General features: G+C 43.0%; 2 protein-coding genes across 11 annotated transcripts in view; one reads left to right on the top strand and one right to left on the bottom strand.

The window, feature by feature from the left end:
- MCOLN3 (mucolipin TRP cation channel 3) overlaps positions 1–6,921 on the bottom strand; it is a 30,659-nt gene extending 23,738 nt beyond the window's left edge. For 3 of the 4 annotated variants that reach the window (XM_047785433.1, XM_047785436.1, XM_047785435.1), the window contains exons 1-3: positions 6,494–6,921; positions 5,934–6,152; positions 3,501–3,730 (exon numbers count right to left, since the gene is read on the bottom strand). In XM_047785433.1, the coding sequence (XP_047641389.1) occupies positions 3,501–3,728 (228 nt within the window). In that variant the 5' untranslated portion in view covers positions 3,729–3,730; positions 5,934–6,152; positions 6,494–6,921. Of the gene's footprint in view, positions 1–3,500; positions 3,731–5,933 lie in introns of all 4 variants that reach the window. The other variant, XM_047785434.1, reaches the window with a different exon arrangement.
- Positions 6,922–15,922: 9,001 nt separating this feature from the next.
- DNAI3 (dynein axonemal intermediate chain 3) overlaps positions 15,923–19,059 on the top strand; it is a 62,467-nt gene continuing 59,330 nt past the window's right edge. For 4 of the 7 annotated variants that reach the window (XM_047785428.1, XM_047785425.1, XM_047785427.1 and 1 more), the window contains exon 1: positions 15,937–16,115. The gene's annotated coding sequence lies outside the window, so the exon portion shown is untranslated. Of the gene's footprint in view, positions 16,116–19,059 lie in introns of all 7 variants that reach the window. The other 3 variants (XM_047785426.1, XM_047785432.1, XM_047785429.1) reach the window with 3 other exon arrangements.

Raw genomic sequence — 19,059 nt, 5'->3', positions numbered from 1 at the left:
GATCCATTGTTGCCTAGAGCTGTGGTGTAGGTTGCAGATGCAGCTCAGATCCCACGTTGCTGTGGCTGTGGTGCAGGCTGGCGGCTATAGCTCTGATTCAACCCCTGGCCTGGGAACTTCCACGCCTCAGGTGCAGCCCTAAAAAGCAAACAAACAAACAAAAAAAAGAAATTCTTCCAACTCATCTCTAAATTAAAGCAGACTAACATAACATATCCTTAATATTCAGGCAGGATCGACCTCAGAGTTTTACATGAAACTCAGTTGTTCTCTCTGCCTTCCTTTCCCGCCCTTCTTCTCTCTCTCTCTCTCAAACACACACATACACTGTAAGTTTAGAACATACACCCCCACTTAGATCCCAGAGTGAGGGGCGATGTGTATTTTATATGGAAAAAAGGGAATAACACTGAAAACCTATGTTCCGTAACTTTCTTTACACTAATCCCACAGTACAGTTCCTAACACATCCATTTCATAGATGAGTACATAGAGACTCAGAAAAGCTAAATAATTTTTACAAGTCACATCAGCAGCAAGTGTATAATCAAAATCTGAACCCGGAGTTCCCGCTGTAGCACAGCGGAAACAAATCTGACTAGGATCCATGAGGATGCGAGTTCAATCCTTGGCCTCGCTCAGCTGGTTAAGGATCAGGTGTTGCCGTGAGCGAAGGTATAGGTTGCAGACTTGGCTCAGATCTCAAGTTGCTGTGGCTGTGGTGAAGGCCCACAGCTACAGCTCCAATTCGACCCCTAGTCTGTAAACCATATGCCGCAAGTGTAGCCCTAAAAAGACAAAAAAAAAAAAAATCTGAACCCAAGTCTAACAGACTAAATCCAAGCTCTAGCCCCTATCATGCTAACCTGAGTATCCGGGTCTGTGGGGGGATATAGACCAGTCTTCCTCCCTCTCACCCGCCCTGGTGATGGGGGCCCCATATGCACACTTGTCATCATTCTCCACCTGACTCGACCCCCATTTCTGACAAGCCTCTTTAAGCTGTGTCCTACTTAAATTTCAATAAGACGATAGCTTGAGGACTTCCAGCTGTGGCAGGTTAAGGACCTGATGTTGTCTGCGTGAGGACACGGGTTTGATCTCTGGCCTCACTCAGTGGGTTAAGGATCGGGCATTGCCATAAAACACAGCATAGGCTGAAGATGCCGCTCAGATCCAATGTTGCTGTGGCTATTGTGTAGGCCTGCAGCTGCAGCTCCAATTCCACCCCTAGCCTGAGGACTTCCATATGTCACAAGCGCGTAAATTAATTAATTAATATTAATTAATTAGTTGATTTAAAAGATGATAGTTTAATATCCCAAGGAATTTACATCTATTGAAGTTGATGACCAAAAAGGCTCCAGAGAATTTCCAAAGACATTTTGCTGATTGATTCAAATACAAAAGTACATCCACATGCCAGCACTGAGCTAGGTCCTAAGCATACAAAGAGCCGCCTGTGACACAGCAACGTGGCATCTGAGCAACCTCTGCAACCTACACCAACGCTCATGGCAACACTGGTTCCTTAACCCACTGAGTCGGGCCAGGGATCAAACCCAAGTCCTCAGGATACTACTCAGGTTGGTTACACTGAGCCACAACAGGAACTCTCTAAATGCCTTGTATATGCTTATTACTAACAGGCTTAACATCTTCAATTGTTAGCTAATTTTCCTCTTGACCACCCTAGGAAACACAAGAAAGTTAGATGAGCTCCCTAAAAGATTTAGGAGTAATTAAGAACATAAATCTCAGAGGAAATAAAATCTGAGTTTGACTCTCAGCTCTACTCTTCTAGTTGCTGACTATGACAGGTTATTTTACCTAAGCCTCAGAGTTCTCACCTGTGTAATGGGGCTACCAGTACCTATCTCTGACTTGTCTTAAGAATTGAACACGATGATGTAAAATGCTTAGCCTAAAATACAGTAAACACACAAGTGGTACCCATCCCTCTAAGAGTATTCATTTCAACTGATACAGGCTTTCCTGCCTACTGATCAGAAAAAACACAGATAAATACTTTAACTATTGTGATACACTATATTATTCCTGGCAGCGAAAAATTTCAATTCAAACTTGCCAAATACTATACTGAGACCTGAACATCCATTTTTACATTGAAATATTAGAGAAAGAGAGCACCTGCCTCTAAAGTCTTGATTCTGCCACGGAGTCATGTAGCTTTAAAAAAAAAAAAAAAAAAACCCTCTATAAACATCAGTTCTTATTCTGCAAAATGAAAGATACCAGTATTTATCCAATAGGAGTGTTGTTAGAATTAAATGAAAGAATGTCCTGAAACAAGGTAGTCACCCGAATGTTAGTTTCCGTTACATAATATCTAGCATCAGAAACATAGGCCAGAATTTCACCAACCTCATATGATTGCAGAAACAGTCTTAGCTTCTAGCAATCTTAAGCATTTTTTTTTTTTAGCGCCACACCCGCAGCATATGGAAGTTCCCAGGCTAGGGGTCAAATTGGAGCTACAGCTGCCAGCCTATGCCACAGCCACAGCAACTCAGGATCCAAGCCGCGTCTGCAACCTACACCGGAGCTCATAGCAACACCGGATCCCCAACCCACTGAGCGAGTCCAGGGATCCAACCCACATCCTCATGGATACTAGTCTGACTCATTTCCATTGCACAACAACAGGAATTCCAGCATTTGTTCTTAATAATCAGTTAGCAATTTCAGAGTTTAAAAAAACTCTCTTTGAATACTAATTTTTTATTTACTTGTGCATTTTTCACCAAATTAAGAGAAAGTATTAATTAAAATACACCCATCATATTCATTTTTCCTATTAAAACCTGCTTTTATTTTTGCCCTTTTGCTTTTAACAAAAGATGCTTATTCTCACTAACAGGGAGATATACCTTCACAAAAGTAAACCTAAATTTAAAAAAAAAGAGCAAATCTAAGTATATATTAAGAATCACAAAATATGGTTTACCCCAAAAAAGAAGCCAAAGAAATGAGACTCAACATCTCCTAAACGAAGCCTCCCATTTCACTGCCCACACTACTCTTTTTAGTGAATTCCACGTGCACTGCAGGGCTCCCATGATCACAAGGTTGTGCGAATCCAAAGACTTCGCCTTAACAGAAATCCTGAAGTTTCTGAAGGGAGAGAAATTCTCAGGAAGCTAACCAGGAAGGAAAAGAATCCTCTGCTCAGGCACCAGCTAGTTTCCACGGCTGATTTAGTAACTTTCAGCCAAACTTCTTGACTGGAAAAGCCAAACATTAAAATTTAATTATGTGACTAAAATCATAACTTAATGAAAGATGAGAAGGAAAAACGTTAGTTTTCTTTCACAATATTGAAGAGAGAGGGTTTAGGGTTGCGTGTCTCCTTATTTATTGCTCTTTATTGTACATAACCTCAATGTGATGAATGTATGGTTATATATATAAACCACTGTCCATAGGCCTTTTTGTTAGTAAAAGAAGATTTCGGTGGACTCATGATCTGAGATGCTTACCTGGATAGTCACCATCGCAATTTTTAGAACTTGCATGGCAAGTTTCCATGGTTTTCGACCTCGAGTCCAGAACTTCTCACAAGGATTCATGAAAAAAAATTTGAGTTTTCGCCTCATCTGGTCTTCTAATAGATGCTCCTCAGAGGGACATGTGTGCTGGTTAAAAGTGCATGGATTTCCCTCTTCACGAGAGCTGCAGCTACTTATGACAGGCTCAGGATCTGCCATTTCTAGGAGAGAGAAAAAAAAAAGCTGTAAGTAAAGGCAAAAATCTATGTTCTTTGCTACTGCAGGGTAATTGAAGAAACCCCCCAAATGGATCTGCTTTCAAATAAGCACCACTATTCTAAACTGCAATTTTGATGTTTACAGAATCAATTAGAACAGAGCACATTATTTTTCTTTTTGTTCCGGTTACTCAGAGAAGCTTTATCCAATTGAAAATTACCAAGTACAGGAGTTCCCGTCGTGGCGCAGTGGTTAATGAATCCAACTAGGAACTATGAGGTTGCGGGTTCGGTCCCTGCCCTTGCTCAGTGGGTTGACGATCCGGCGTTGCCGTGAGCTGTGGTGCAGGTTGCAGACGCGGCTCGGATCCTGCGTTGCTATGGCTCTGGTGTAGGCCGGTGGCTACAGCTCCGATTCGACCCCTAGCCTGGGAACCTCCACATGCCGTGGAAGCGGCCCAGGGAAATAGCAAAAAGACAAAAAAAAAAAAAAAAAGAAAATTACCAAGTACAAGGGCTGCTGTTAGTAAAAGACTATATGTACATATATAGAGAGTATGTATATGCCTTTTACCTCATACAGTAACAGATATAATTGGAGCAGAGTGTCCTGAACACACAGGTAAGGCTTCAGAAAGCAGGTGGATATATGGATATGGCCTCTTATCCATAGATATATGGATATGGCCTCTTTTCCTAAGGATGTATTAAAAGTTTCATCAGATTATCAAAAAATATTTTTAAACCACTGAGTTAAAGGTAAAAGATATGCTATAGAAAACCATGATCCTCCTTGGTTTCTAACCCTAGTTCTACACTGTGACATTTCTGTGATCTTAGGCAAAGTCACTCAGCCTGTGTGAGCCTCCGTTTTCACTTCTGCAACATGGTACTAAGAATACCTACCCTACCAGCAGTAAATCAAAAGGCAAATAAAGCCCTTGCACAGGGTCTAACGCTAAGCAAGCAGCCTCACTCTCTTATAGCCCAGCAGACATAGCTTCCTAAACACCAAAAAGGCTCTTTAGAGGCAGTGTGAGCTTTACAGATTTGCAAAGGTCTGCGAAGGAAACTCAGCTCAATTTAAGTCCAAATCCCAATCAGCCACATCACTTGTATTAGCTTTTTATTGAAGGCCTTATATTTATTTAGTACATTTTACTTTTCAAAGCATTTCATAACCCCCCCCCCTTTTCTGTCCCTTTGAAAAGGATGGGGCTGATTTTATGGTCCTCATAGCTTATCCAAAGTGATAAAGTGGTTCCAGAAGCTAAAAACTATCTTGGATTTTCTTTCAGACTAATATTGATAATATGGAAACTTGTTCAAAATAAGATACCACAAACCACCAGGGACAGCAGAGTTTGTTTTTTATAGTATAGAAAAGCTGGATCTGTTTGATATTTTTACCATGATGTCTCCTGGGAGGTGGGGGGCGCTGAGGTGGGGGAAAAAGGATTTGAACTGCATCAATACAATTATTTTACAAGTCACTGTCTAGGTGCTTTCCAAGTCCAGAATCTGACATTTGGTTCTGAATCAAACATTCTTAGCAAACCCAACATCTCCAAACAATAGACACTGGCTATAAAAACTATCCATGGAGAAAGTTAAAATTCTTGATAAATGACAAGATTTATCAGGATATTGCTGAGTCAACAGAGCACACAACATATTTACAATAGCATATGCAGTACCTTCCACGTGAAATAATTATGACAGAACTCATGAAAGTATGGCTGTTAAAAGGTACGAGTTAAAAGGTCTGTCAAAGTCTGAGTACAATGACTCAAAGACATAGGGAGAGGAAAAAAGTTAATCCCTTTCGATTTTCACTCAAGAACATTTTCTTTTTTCCAAAAAGGTGCATTTTAACCAGCATTTTAAGAGACTTTACCTAAAGGATTTATAAGGGAGATGATTTTATGTTCATCGAAAGTCGCATATGAACATTCGTATAATAATGAAGCTAATAATTACACAGCCTGCTGGTTAAAGATAGATTTGAAGTCACATTCAACCCTTTCTATTTTGATACAGGGAAAATTAAACTTTAAACAACTAGCCACAGGCCGTGTAACAGAAGAACAAAAAGAAAAAGCGCCAACCACAGTAATTTATTCGGCCCAGAGCACCAGGCTGTCTGGGAAGTGAGTTTTCTGTCACTAGGACTGACCGCTAAACTCGCCGCAAACCTTAGCCTTACCACGTCACAGAATCCCTTCCGAGGGTGCACTTTGAACACGGCGACCGTCCGGACCCCAAACGGCTGCCGAGGGTCCCCAACACCGCTGCGCACCCAGCCGAGGCGCCGCGCGGGTCGCGGGGTCGGTGGGGACGCGGCCAGCGGAGCCTGTGCGGGCTCTCAGAATCCACGCCCCGCTGCACAGGGTCTTGATGCACAGCGAGGAGACGCTTCACTGGCCTAAAAGTTGAAGAAAACCAGGGACTGCGCAAATAGTAAAAGGCTGCCAGTTGACGACGACTGTCCTTACAAGGCCCGAGGCCGGCTGGAGGCTGCTTTCGCTCGGCGCAGGGACCCGGCTTCGGCCCCGCGTCCTCCCCCCGCCCCAAGCCCCCCGGGCTTCGCTTCCTAGAGAGTTGCAGTTAGGGGCTGTGCGATCCGCAGGCGGGCTCCGAACCCTCGGCCTCACGGGACGGCCGCCCGGCTCCCAGGCTTGGCCCCGCCCGCAGGTGGCTTCCGGGGTGGGGTGGGGGGCGCCTCAGCTGGAGTCCCTGCCCCCGGGCGGGGGCGCCGCCACTGACCTTGGGCCAGCGGCCGAACGGGCTCCGGGCCGAAGTGCTGCAGCTCGCACCCCGCTCCCACTCACGTCCTTTCCAGGGCGCTGCCGTCCCGGCCGACCCTCCCGCTGGGTATCGCCGAGGGCCGGAAACTTCGCGAACCCTCCCTGCGCGCCGCTGGCGCAGTTCCCACGCCGCTTGATGCTCAGGGCGCTACCGAGCTCGGCTCGCCTGCAGGGTAGCGGGGAGCCGGAGGGGGGCGGGGTGGACCTCAGCAGGTCGTTGTGGTGGGTGAGGCGGGGATGGGGGAGTCGAGTCAGAGCTTCTCTGCAGCCGGGGCTGCGGCAGGGCAGCTGCTCTAGAAGCGTCGGAGGCTCTGCTCAGCCCGAGTCCGACGCGAGCCCGGCGGCTGAGTGCCCGTCGATGGCACTGTGAACACCTGCCCCTGCCCCGCAGCGCTCCCGCTGCCTTCCACGCCCTTTCCGGGGCCGTCCTCGGGGATCTGGGGCGAAGGAGGCCTTCTGAACTGGCTGGCGCTGTCCCTGTCCTCTGCGCACCTCCCTCCCTTCGCTCCCCTCCCTGTCCCCTAAACAACCCGCTTCCCCCTCCTCCGGCTTCCCGCGTTGCTCAGGAGCTGTGGAGCCCGGAGGTGGGAGCGCTGGGCTCAGGGCTTCTTCTCTTGGCTAAAGAGGAGTGAAGGGCCAGGTGGGGTGTGGAGTGCCTGGGGGAGGGAGCAGCCCCTCTAAAAGCCCGCTATTCTGGTTTTCGTAAACAAAGGAAATCTTGAAGGTTGAGACGTTGCAAGCTTGAGCCTTGTACCCTCGCCTGGCCTTCCAGTTTGGGAGAATTGCTATGAAATGGGTGGATTGTTAACTATTCTAGACTGGCTGCCAGGCCTGAAAGAGCTCTGGAAAGCCAAAAAGAAGTATGACCCGAAATACTTGAAGTAAAGATGCTTTGCTTGGCCAAACTTCATTCAGACTCCTGAAACCGCCTAGGCTCATCTGTGCACTACCTTGTAACATCCAGTTTTAGCAAGAACCTTGCCAAGTTAGTTTAGCTAGAACCAGCCTCCCCCGTTGTATCTAATGATCAGCTTCCTCACCTTCCACTATTCCCCAGCTGGAGTCTGATCATTCGGGCCTTTTTTCAGCAAGAATCCTGCTAGGTCAGTTTAGCCAGGACCCCCCTTAACCCTGCCCTTTTTTCTTTTAGTGATTTTCCCTTCACTGACCCCTCCCCTGCAGATTTCCACTTGTTCAGGCAGTGTTAGGGGTGGAGCCCCATCTCTGTCCTCCACTGAAAATTCTCATTGCAATGGTCCATGCAGCTGTCTGGATGGATATTTAATAGGTGTCACTGAATTTTTTTTTAAAGTAGATCTCCAACCATAATTTTTTTCTTCATGATCTTTTTAAAAATTCAACCTTAGACTACTCATCAGGAATAGATCAAGAACTTGTTGTTTTGGTTATGGGCGAGTTTGTAAAGGTCACTGCATTTCCATAATGGGCATTTCCCCAAATTATTTCAAGAGCTTTTAGATATTTTATAAAAGCTTTTTTAAATCCTAAACCAGGATAACTGTCATGGGTAATTTATAAATGGGAATATCTTTTCTTGCGATGGGGTACAAGAATTTTATGCTGTTCTTAAAGCGGAATCCCAAGTGCTGCAAACAGTGTAGTCAAAAGGGTATAGCTGCACACTCAATTCTCAAGTGCAGTTTGGAAACTGTAACCATTTCTTATGCCATATGCCTCCACCTGGTTTAACACTATCTCCTTAGCATAACACTCACAGTGGGAGTTTGAAATGCTTGATTGTTCAGGAAAAATCTGAACTTTAAAGATATTTGCAGGTGTAAGCGATGGCCCTAGTTAGAGGTGAGTTAAGTAGACCGGTTTATAGAAAAAGCCAGGCTTTGGTATCAGACAGCTGGGGGCTCACATTCGCTTCTGTGCCACTTGCTGACTGACCTCAGGGAATTACTTGTCTGCCTTCCCATTTCTTTCTAGGTATAATTTGCCTAATAAAAAGAATGATGGATTTTAATTACTGGATGCAAATAAAGCACCCATTACTGTACCTGGCATTTTTTATGTGCTTGTAACTGTTGATCATTTTTTAATTTTTATTTTTAGAAAGTCTAAATGAAAAAATCAACTACATTCATGGATTACAAGAATTGTTACAATGCCAGTTATCACCAAGTTCATTTATAGATTCAACCCAGTATCAGTCAAAATTCTAGCAAGCTGTTTTATACAAACTGACAAGCTAATTCTCAAATTCTATGGAAATGCAAAGAACCGGGAATAACCAAAGCAGTTTTTTTTGTTGTTTGTTTTTGGTTTTTTTTCAGTCGATGTTGTTTGTTTGTTTTTTGTCTTTTTGCTATTTCTTGGGCCGCTCCCGCGGCATATAGAGGTTCCCAGGCTAGGGGTCGAATCGAGCTGTAGCCACCGGCCTACGCCAGAGCCACAGCAACATGGGTTCTGAGCCGCGTCTGCAACCTACACCACAGCTCATGGCAACGCCGGATCGTCAACCCACTGAACAAGGGCAGGGACTGAACCCGCAACCTCATGGTTCCTAGTCAGATTCATTAACCACTGTGCCACGACAGGAACTCCCCAAAGCAGTTTTTTAAAATAAGGGCAAAATTGGAGGACTTACCCTACCTCATTTCAAGACATCATAAAGCTCTATAAGACATATAAAGTGGAATGGAACAGACTAGCAGGTCCAGAAATGGATCTGTATAATATGTACGGTCAATCGATTTTTGACGAAGATGTCTAAACAGTGTAAAGGGGAAAATTAAACCTTGACAGTTAACATACTGATATTATTGGTTCAAAGCAATATACTGACTTCACGTCTAAAGGAAGACAGGAAATGTTGACGTGTGGTTTGGAAAATTAAGGTCGGCGTTCCCGTCGTGTCGCAGTGGTTAACGAATCCGATTAGGAACCATGAGGTTTCGGGTTCGATCCCTGGCCTCACTCAGTGGGTTAAGGATCTGGCGTTGCCGTGAGCTGTGGTGCAGGTTGCAGACACGGCTCGGATCCTGCGTTGCTGTGGCTCTGGCGTAGGCTGGTGGCTACGGTGTAGGCTGGTGGCTACAGCTCCAATTAGACCCCTAGCCTGGGAATCTCCATATGCCACAGGAGTGGCCCTAAAAAAAAGGCAAAAAAGACAAAAATAAATTAATTTAAAAAAAAAAGAAAATTAAGGTCAGCATTTCTGGAAGCATGACAGGAACACATTATAAACAGTTAATATGTAAGCAGTCAATTTTGCTTGTAATCATTGTTAGGTTATAAATTGTGTTCCTGGCTCTTCATACAAATAAGATAGATATTAACATGTTTCATGTAAATGTATATAATTAGTGATTATATACATAGAATACATTGCTCTAATCCCAAGGATGGCATTTCAAGAAATAATATTTTGCAAAAAGCAAAGTAACAATAAATTTGTGATTTCAACATATTTCTATGTAATACTATCGATCTTGCTGGGAAATCCAAGCATTACATTGTTTGAATATTACCTATTCATGTTGGCTGCATTTTCCAGAGTTTGAATATTCACTGAAGGATATACTTTTTTGCAAAACAGACCAAATATTTTCATTGTGTAAAAAGTAAATGAACTCATAAAAAGCAGCATATGCCCTAATATCCAATCTCATAATACTTCTGGAAGCACTTTTAAAGCAGAACCAACATCAAACACTAAATAAGAGAAAATTTCTCTCATCTAGAATATTTGTCACAGAACAAAGATCAAATCTATTGGATAAAGCAATTAATGTTTTATAAGTTTTAAATTGTCATTTGAAGAATAGTTTTTTAAATATTAAATATTTTTATTTTTCATCTTTAAATTTATTTTATTTAGAACTTATTTTGCATTAATCCTTCCCTCTTTTAATGGTTTTTATTATGAAATGAGCAGGGACATATAACTGAAATATACAATCTTGTCTAATATATTGATTCATAATAATAAACCACACTTCTATTATTATCTTTTTTTTTGTCTTTTGTCTTTTTCGTTGTTGTTGTTGTTGCTATTTCTTGGGCCGCTTCCCACGGCATATGGAGGTTCCCAGGCTAGGGGTCCATTCGGAGCTGTAGCCACCGGCCTACGCCAGAGCCACAGCAACACGGGATCCGAGCCGCGTCTGCAACCTACACCACAGCCCACGGCAACACCGGATCGTTAACCCACTGAGCAGGGGCAGGGATCGAACCCGCAACCTCATGGTTCCTAGTCAGATTCGTTAACCACTGCGCCACGACGGGAACTCCTATTATTATCTTTTTTAAAATATAAGGAAACCTCCAGAACTGTTAGTCTAATTCTATCACAGAAAAACAACTCACTGTTTATTATTATGGTTACTTATTATATTTTAAAAGCATGTTAAAAATTGTTATGAAAAATACAAAGTAACTCATGATTTCAGGAATTCCTTTTTTTTTTTTTTTGGTTCCTGAATCTCAAAGATTAATTTTTATTGGGAATTTGGAAACACTACTACAATGACCAATAAGCCAAAGGGAAAAAAACCCACAATTTTCTAAACCAGTTGTTTCTAAACAAGTTGTTATTGGGAACATATCAAGCTGTTCAAAATTTAAATATTCAATCTCAGGGATGAAAACACTTGACTTTTGGTTAAATCTTATGATTTGTACCCTCACAAGGCAGAAATATTCAATGCAGATTTTATTTCAAATCTGAAACTGTCTTCTTGATGGAGAGAAGAATCAATTTTCTCTCTCCTGCTATGTAGGAATTCCCCTGTGGAAACCTGGACTGACAACCTGTTTCCAGTCCACCACTGTGCGGTTTCATCTCTTTTGCAGAATATGCCCTCTACAGCAGCAGTGTGGTTGTTCTCACCCTTTATCTAATTTGGCTCCAAGGAAAGCATGACTATTCTAGATTTTGCAGATGTAAAACTGAGATACAGAGAGTGAACAGCTTGTCAGATCTCACAAACAAGTGGCAAATTTTGGTTCTGAAATAATTTTCTAACTTTAAGGACAGTGTTATTTGAACGATTCCACTTTAAAAAATATTTAAGGTGTCCTAATGGTGATAATCGTGACATGCCTAGAACCGATACTTCACTACCTCTTGGTGCCTGCTGGTGTTGCAGGACCATCCCCACCGTACGATGGCCCTCTCGCCACCAACCCTTTCTAGTGAGAAACAGCTAACTCTACTCTGCTACCACACGGCACCACATTTTCCTTCTCAGCTCCTTCACCGGCCCCTCCAGAGACACCTGCTTCCTGTGTGGGAAGAACCAGCATTTCTGATGGGGGTGAAGGGTGTGTTTCTTTAGTCCCCATAAGACTTAAGCCATTCTGTGCAGAATTCATAAGCATGCCTCTTGCCTCACTTCAGTGTTACATCTATTCCGATTTCTTATTGAAATTTCCGTCCATTTTTTCCTAGAATTGACACAATCAATCCTCTTCTCTAATAGGCAAAGCCTTGTTCCCAGGTCAAACTTGTATGTTTGTTTTCTCATTTCTGAAGCTGAGTACTTTTCTGGGATGCTTCTCAGTTTCTTGTCCAATAGGTTTGCAAGCAATTTGCAAACATGTCAGAATCCTGGTAATTCCGGGCTCCAGCAAGGATACTTCCTTCTCTCCCACTTTGTCTGCCTCCCAGGATGCAAACAAAAGGCATAAAGATTTCTTATTCAGGGTCAAGAAGCTCTTGTTTCTGAACCAACCTTTAAAAAATATTCTTTTTCATTTTTTCCCTGCTTTTTAGGGCTGCACCTGCAGCACATGAAAGTTCCCAGGCTAGGGGTCAAATTGGAGCTACAGCTGCCGGCCTACACCACAGCCACAGAAGCAACTCGGGATCCGAGCCACCTCTGCAAACTAGACAACAGCTTGTGGCAATGCCAGATCCTTAATCCACTGAGCAAGGCCAGGGATTGAACCCACAACCTCATGGTTCCTAGTCGGATTCGTTTCCACTGTGCCACAATGGGAACTCATAAAAAATATTCTTGAAGGAGTCAAGCACTAAAGTAATAAGTAGTAAAAACCACCTCATATCTAATTTGTCAGACTACCCTTCTGTATTCCAATCTGAAACTTATCAAGATGTCCTCAAATCTTCAGGGAAATGTTTTCAGTAACAGCTTCTTGACCCATGACATTTTCACTCAGCTAGTAAAGCTGAAACTAATGCTTAAGTATCTTTACACTTCAGGCAAGTTTAATTTAGCACCCCTGGAAGCACGGAGAAGTGTCCACTAGGCATCACGGGGATGTCTTATTTCTGACCGTTCCCGTGAAAGAGCAGGTGTTTGGTCATTCATTTACAATTTGAATCAGTAATATGAAGAAATTATGAAACATTTTCCATTTGATTTCTAACTTTCTTGGTATTGGGACTTATGAATCATTCCTCCAAATGGACATCCCCTGGGGGTGTCTATAAAGAATAGATGACAGAAAGGCTTGGTATGTCACATCCAAATCACAAGGTTATAATACTTACTTCCTTAAATCTGACTGCAAAGTGTTATGAAATTTTTTTAAGAAAAGGAAATTCTTTGGAAGAATACAAAGAAACTTTTGTTAGATAGCTTTTCTAGCTTTGCTCTCAAGACGAGTCAGTCAATTAAATGATTCAACATATATGAAATACCCATGGCAGATCTTGTGCTGAACAATGGTGAAACACCATCCCAGCCCTAAAGTCCAGCGGGGGAGACATCCATATAAACAAGCCGTTGCAACACCGTGTGACACTTGCTATAACAGAAAAACAGAGGAAAGAGTGACTAATTCTGTTCCGTGTCTGGATGGCTTTCAGAGAATATGACATTTGAGTTGTGTTTTGAAAAATAAATAGGAGTTTACTAAATAATGAAAATGAAGAAAGCCATTAGAGGTTGAGAAAGAGGGAGAAGTAGAGGCAGCAGGAGGAACACATGCCCGGTAACTAAAGGACATGGCATATTCAGGGAGGAGACAAAGGCTCTGCGTGCCCGAGCTCTGCCTCTCGGGCTGGGACACACAGACGCCTGGGCCTGTGTGGCAGTGTGCAGGAGCTGTGCAGAGCCTCCCAATGAGCATGGCCCAGCTGCCTGGGGCTTCTTTGAGTTTATTCAATGTTATGTCAGTTTTAGTTAATAGTGATTGCAGACATTTTCTCCAGTTTATTGAGATAGAATTTAATAAGGATTTCAGACACAGAATTTAATAAGGATTTCAGACACATGAAAACAGGAGTTCCCATTGTGGTTCAGCAGGTTAGGAACCCAAAATTGCTCACGAGAAGACCTGGCCTCACTCAGTGGGTTAAGGATCCAGCATTGCCACAAGCTGCGGTGTAGGTCGCAGATGCGGCTCGGATCTGGCATTGCTGTGGCTGTGGCATAAGCCTCAGCTGCAGCTCCAATACTACTCCTAGCCTGGGAATTTCCATATGCCACAAGTGCAGCCATTAAAAGAAAAAAAATTTTTAAATATGAAAACAAACACGAGCACTTTGCGGAGCAGAATGCAAAAATCTCGTGAAGACTTTGTATGAAAAAAATATATCTCAGCTGCGGAAATCTATTTCAAGCTATAACCCCTCTTACTATCAGCCTGATACCAACCTGCAATCCCTGTGGTTTCAGGCCTCTGGCTCTTAAGCGGTTCAATTGAGAAGCACTGTGCTAAAATGTGGGTTGATGGAGAGAGAGGCAGGAAGTGAAGTTAGAAAAACAACTTATTATCTTCCAGATATCTTCAAGGTAACTTTCAAAGCCCTATTTGGACAGGGTTTCATATGCCAGATTGAGAATATGTAAGCAGGGTGATAGCAGGACTGCATCTCTGTTTTGGTACACTCTATGGCATTGTGGCAAATAAATTAGTGAGGAAGAGATAGAACAAGTCACAAGACCACTCTTACAACCTAAAATAAGTCAGAGGCAGTGAAGACAACTAAGAAGAGATGGATTATTTGAGAGAGAATTTAGAAAAGGAAAATGTGTGGTAGGAGTGACTCCGATTCCTAGCTTTGCAAACAAATGGACAATGGATAATATTACCTAAGGTAGAAAATAAAGAAAGAAAAAAGAAAAAAGTTTCTGAAAGATACCTGAAAGACACATTAAAGACAATAACTTGACTTTTGCTACTGCTAAGTTGTGATGCCTCTGGTACAGTAATTATTCCTTCAATATCTTTATTCACTTGTTCACTCAATATCTTTATTTAGCAGCAGCTATTAAACACCATGAACAAAGCTAGACATGTTTGGAGATATCTAAGCAGTAGTGGAAATTCAGCCTAAATGCATTAGGCTAGAGTATAGAAATGGGAGTCACTGATGTGTTAGGGGGGCCATTTAAAGCTAAGGGGAATAGATATAATGCCTCTAGGAAATCCTAAGAGTAAGTAAAGAAGAATTTTCAGGACTTTGGCCCTGGGGAAAACTAACCTTTCAAAGTCGTGGAGTGTAAGAGCCTGGGAAAAGAGTTTCACAAATCACAATGATAAGTCCTGCTCCTAGCTTAATTTTTTAAATGATTTGTTTAATAAAAATTATTTGCATTTTGCAAACACAAATTCTTCAGATATTGGAAAGAATGTACATGATCTTCCTATATGTAAAATCATCTTAGGGTCATTAAATTATGACTCTATAACCCTATTGCCAATTATTTTCATTTAAATTAGGAGTAAGAAATTCAGACCAATTACAGCAGTCAATTGAATTACTTTATTATATTCTGCCAGAGTGCAAATTAGTCAGTTTTAATTATTTTTTTAAAGAAAAGGAGGGCAGGCAATAGTGTTCAGGGAGATGACCTTGACTGTATGATCCCATAGGACCCACAGTCATAGATAAAATGAGCCTTGGTGTTGCTGAGGGATTTAATCTTCTTCCCCTGAGACTGGTACTTCCAGTTTGACTCAAACTCTATACAGAAGTTATTTTGGCAAGAAGATGTAACACATTAGAAGTTACATTTTGGCAAGAAGAAAATGTAACACATTAGAAGTTCTGGGACCTCACGACACCTGATCAGCCAGATTTTCTCTCCTTCACGGGGATCGGAGGGCAGGTTCCTAGGAGGGGCCCAGGTCGCAGCTGGGGTAAAAAGGGCAGCAGCCAGAAACCTTCACGTTACCCTTCACTCCCTACTGCTAGAGACCACATCCTAGAAGAGTTCTCCTCAGGGTACGGTTGCACAGGGCGCGAGGCATGGAAGAAGCCTGATAAACTTAGGGTCAGGCCTGGCGGCACCGCATTGCAAATCTCCTTCCTGGTTAGTGGGAAACTGCGGCCCTCCCTCTGGTTCAGGTTGAGTGGCGTCATCCTCAAGCAACCAATCACAAGCCTTCTCTGAAAGATACTGTTAGGGAGCGGGCACTGTATTGGGAGAGCTGCTCTGTCAATTTCAGTAGCGGACTTGCCTCTTTTCTCTTAGCAACAGATGCATCACGGCAACAGCCTGCCTGGGGAGCTGCAGCTTAGGTTCCTGGGTCTTGTTTTTCTGAGAAGGGAGAGTCAAACTCCAGTCTCCAGCTCCCGAAGGAACTTTTCTCCAGAGCATTGCGAAGAGATTTCTTTTCCTTCAGTTTAGCAGTTTCAGGTAAGGGAAGCTCTGAATCGGAAAGGAAGCTTGAAAAACAGTATTTTACTCTTTCAAGGGCGTTTGGAACACTCGCTGTGCCAGCAATGTGCTAGACGAAGTGAAGACTACATAAATGTACCAAATTTTCTCTGCTTTCAAAGAACTGCCAGCCTAGCATGGAGACCAAAAATAGCAACGAGAGAGCAGTTAACGACACTCTTAAGAACTTTGAGGGCAGGTACTGTTTTGCTCACAGGTTTTATATTCCCAGTGCCTATCTCAATGCCTGGCGCAGGGTAGAAAAAATAAATATGGGATGGATGGATGGATGGATGGATGGGAAGGAAAACAGCATGATCCTGGTATAGGAGACCAAAGAAGAAAAGACTAATGTGGGCTGAAGTGATTAGATGACTTCAGGACTTAAGAAAGGGCTGGAGTAAATGGAGTGAAACAGATGACCAGGGGAACACTAGCTCTTTGAAAGTAAGGACTTTGTCTTATTGCTCTAGCGCCCTCCAAGATCTGATTGCTGCTCAGTAATTTCTCTCTTCTCCACCGTGTATGTGCTGAGGCAGCTCTGCCTTTGCAGAAGCCTGGCATAATTAACTACTCTACAGCATGATTAGGAAATGTCAGGGAGAACAAAATTCTATCAGCCTCAGTGAGAAACTTGTGGCGGCTTCAGAGAGTTCATGTTAGAGTTGAGCCTTTAAGAATGAATCAGATTTAGGAGTTCCCGTCGTGGCGCAGTGGTTAACGAATCCGACTAGGAACCATGAGGTTGCGGGTTCGGTCCCTGCCCTTGCTCAGTGGGTTAAGGATCCGGCGTTGCCGTGAGCTGTGGTGTAGGTTGCAGACGCGGCTCGGATCCCGCGTTGCTGTGGCTCTGGCGTAGGCCGGTGGCTGCAGCTCCGATTCAACCCCTAGCCTGGGAACCTCCATATGCCGCGGGAGCGGGCCAAGAAATAGCAACAACAACAACAACAAAGACAAAAGACAAAAAAAAAAAGACAAAGAATGAATCAGATTTAAGCAGGCGGAGAAACATGGCATCATGTGGAGCAGGAGCCGTCTGGAGGGAAGAGGGCTCTCCCTCTCTGTTTGGAGAGTGGATAATATCCTAGGAGGCTGGAGTAGAACTGGAAGGGTGAATGTGGTGAACTGAAGCCAACTGTGGAGAGACTAAAGGTGGTTCTTACAAGTTTGGACTCTAGCCTGTTTTGCAAATTCTGGTCTTCAGACCACTGGTGTGAGACTGTCTCGTGCTGGTTTTAACAATGCTGAGTCCCAAGTTCACTCAGACCTGCTAAACACAATGGGTCCAGGAAACTTGCATTTCAAAGGAATTCCACTTCTATTCTGCCGGAGGAGAATCCCTCTGTGCATGCTAGGCATCCACATTATATTCCCAGTATACAGGGAAGTGACTTCTTCAGATCTGCATTTTAGAAAGAGAATTCTGAAGGCCTGTCCTGTGGGTGACTGTTCTGGTTGGAACAGAGGCAGAGTGGAAAGTTAAACGTTCACAGTCTAGTCGAAGGGGAATCTGTGGACAGAAAAAAAATACATGTTTATTTTTACTAACTGCTAATTGAAATGTCTGCATTTGATAACAAACTTCAGTAGTATTGGCAGAACCTGTGACTTTGTCACCAAAAAAAATTAGAGCTCTTTTCATGTAACATCATAGATGTTATAGATAGATATATTATTTATGCTCATCTCTTCTTTAAAATTAAGGCAGTAATTAGAACCGCTGCTAGATCTTATTATTTAATGTATTAATAAAGAGGCAAGTAAATTATTATTTCATAATTTTTACGAGTTTGATAACTGTATTTCAATATAATCTATCTTCCTTGTAATGCCATGTTTTTATCTGATGCACGGGCCTCACTAGGCTGCCAAAGGTGTTCAGGGCACAAAATAGTCAGGAACTCCTGGTAGAGGAGGGTGTGTTGAGTGCCTGAACCAGAGGGTGTGGTCAGAGAGGAAGGCTTGGAATTCGGGAGCCATTTCAAAGGGAGAAGCAATGATTTAGCATCTACTTGAATACGTAAATATCTAATCTTGGAAAGGAATGGGTTAGAGGAGGAGAAAGAAGAATAGAGAATCAATATTGTGGGAAGAGTTATCTCTGGTAGATAAGTCTTGGGCCCTTCTGAGAAGATGACTGAAAAGCCCAGGGGCCCTTGAAACTTCCTCAGGATCTCTGTCCCTAGAGACTCTCTTGCCAGACTTCCAAGGTGTTAGTCTTGGATCTTATTCTAAATCTCTATTTAAAAATAAATAAATAAAAAACACTTGAGGCAAACATTCTGAACCTAAAAATACCTGGGGAAGGAGTTCCCGTTGTGGCTCAGTGGTAAAGAACCTGACTAGTATCCATGAGGATGCTGGTTCAATCCCTGGCCCCACTCAGTGAGTTAAGGATCCTGAGTTGCCTGAGCAGTGCTGTAGGTCACAGATGCGGCTCAGATCTGGTGTTGCAATGCTGTGGTGTAGGCTGGCAGCTCTGATTTGACCTCTACCCTGTATGCTGTATGCTGCAGGTTTGGCCCTAAAAAGACTAAAAAAAAAAAAAAACCAAAAAACCTTGGGGGAAGATAGAAGAGGATAAAAAGGATGATGGCCACCTAAACGAGGTCATCTAATTGAAGAAGCCTCAGGGAAGTCATTCTTTCTCAGGAAGACTCTGCTTGAGGATAAGGTGCCACTGCCACAGGTCTTGTTAGAATTAAAGATCTCATGGCTGGGAGTAAGCCACACGTGCTACAGGTAATAAATGGGAATGTGTACAGGTGTGAGCATGACAGCAGAAGAAAGTGAAGAGAGGATGCTGATGACTCTTTAAGTCACTGCATTGTGTCGCTTGTAATTTGTGTCATTTATCCTTCCTCTGCAGTAGCTACCCTCTTGAATAATAAAAGCCTTATTTAAAAACACACACACACAGTCA

This window comes from Phacochoerus africanus, chromosome 6 (assembly GCF_016906955.1).
Source record: "Phacochoerus africanus isolate WHEZ1 chromosome 6, ROS_Pafr_v1, whole genome shotgun sequence".
Classification (NCBI taxonomy): Eukaryota; Metazoa; Chordata; class Mammalia; order Artiodactyla; family Suidae; genus Phacochoerus; species Phacochoerus africanus.
The sequence above is the reverse complement of the archived record's forward strand: the minus strand, read 5'-3'. Positions and strand labels throughout refer to the sequence as shown.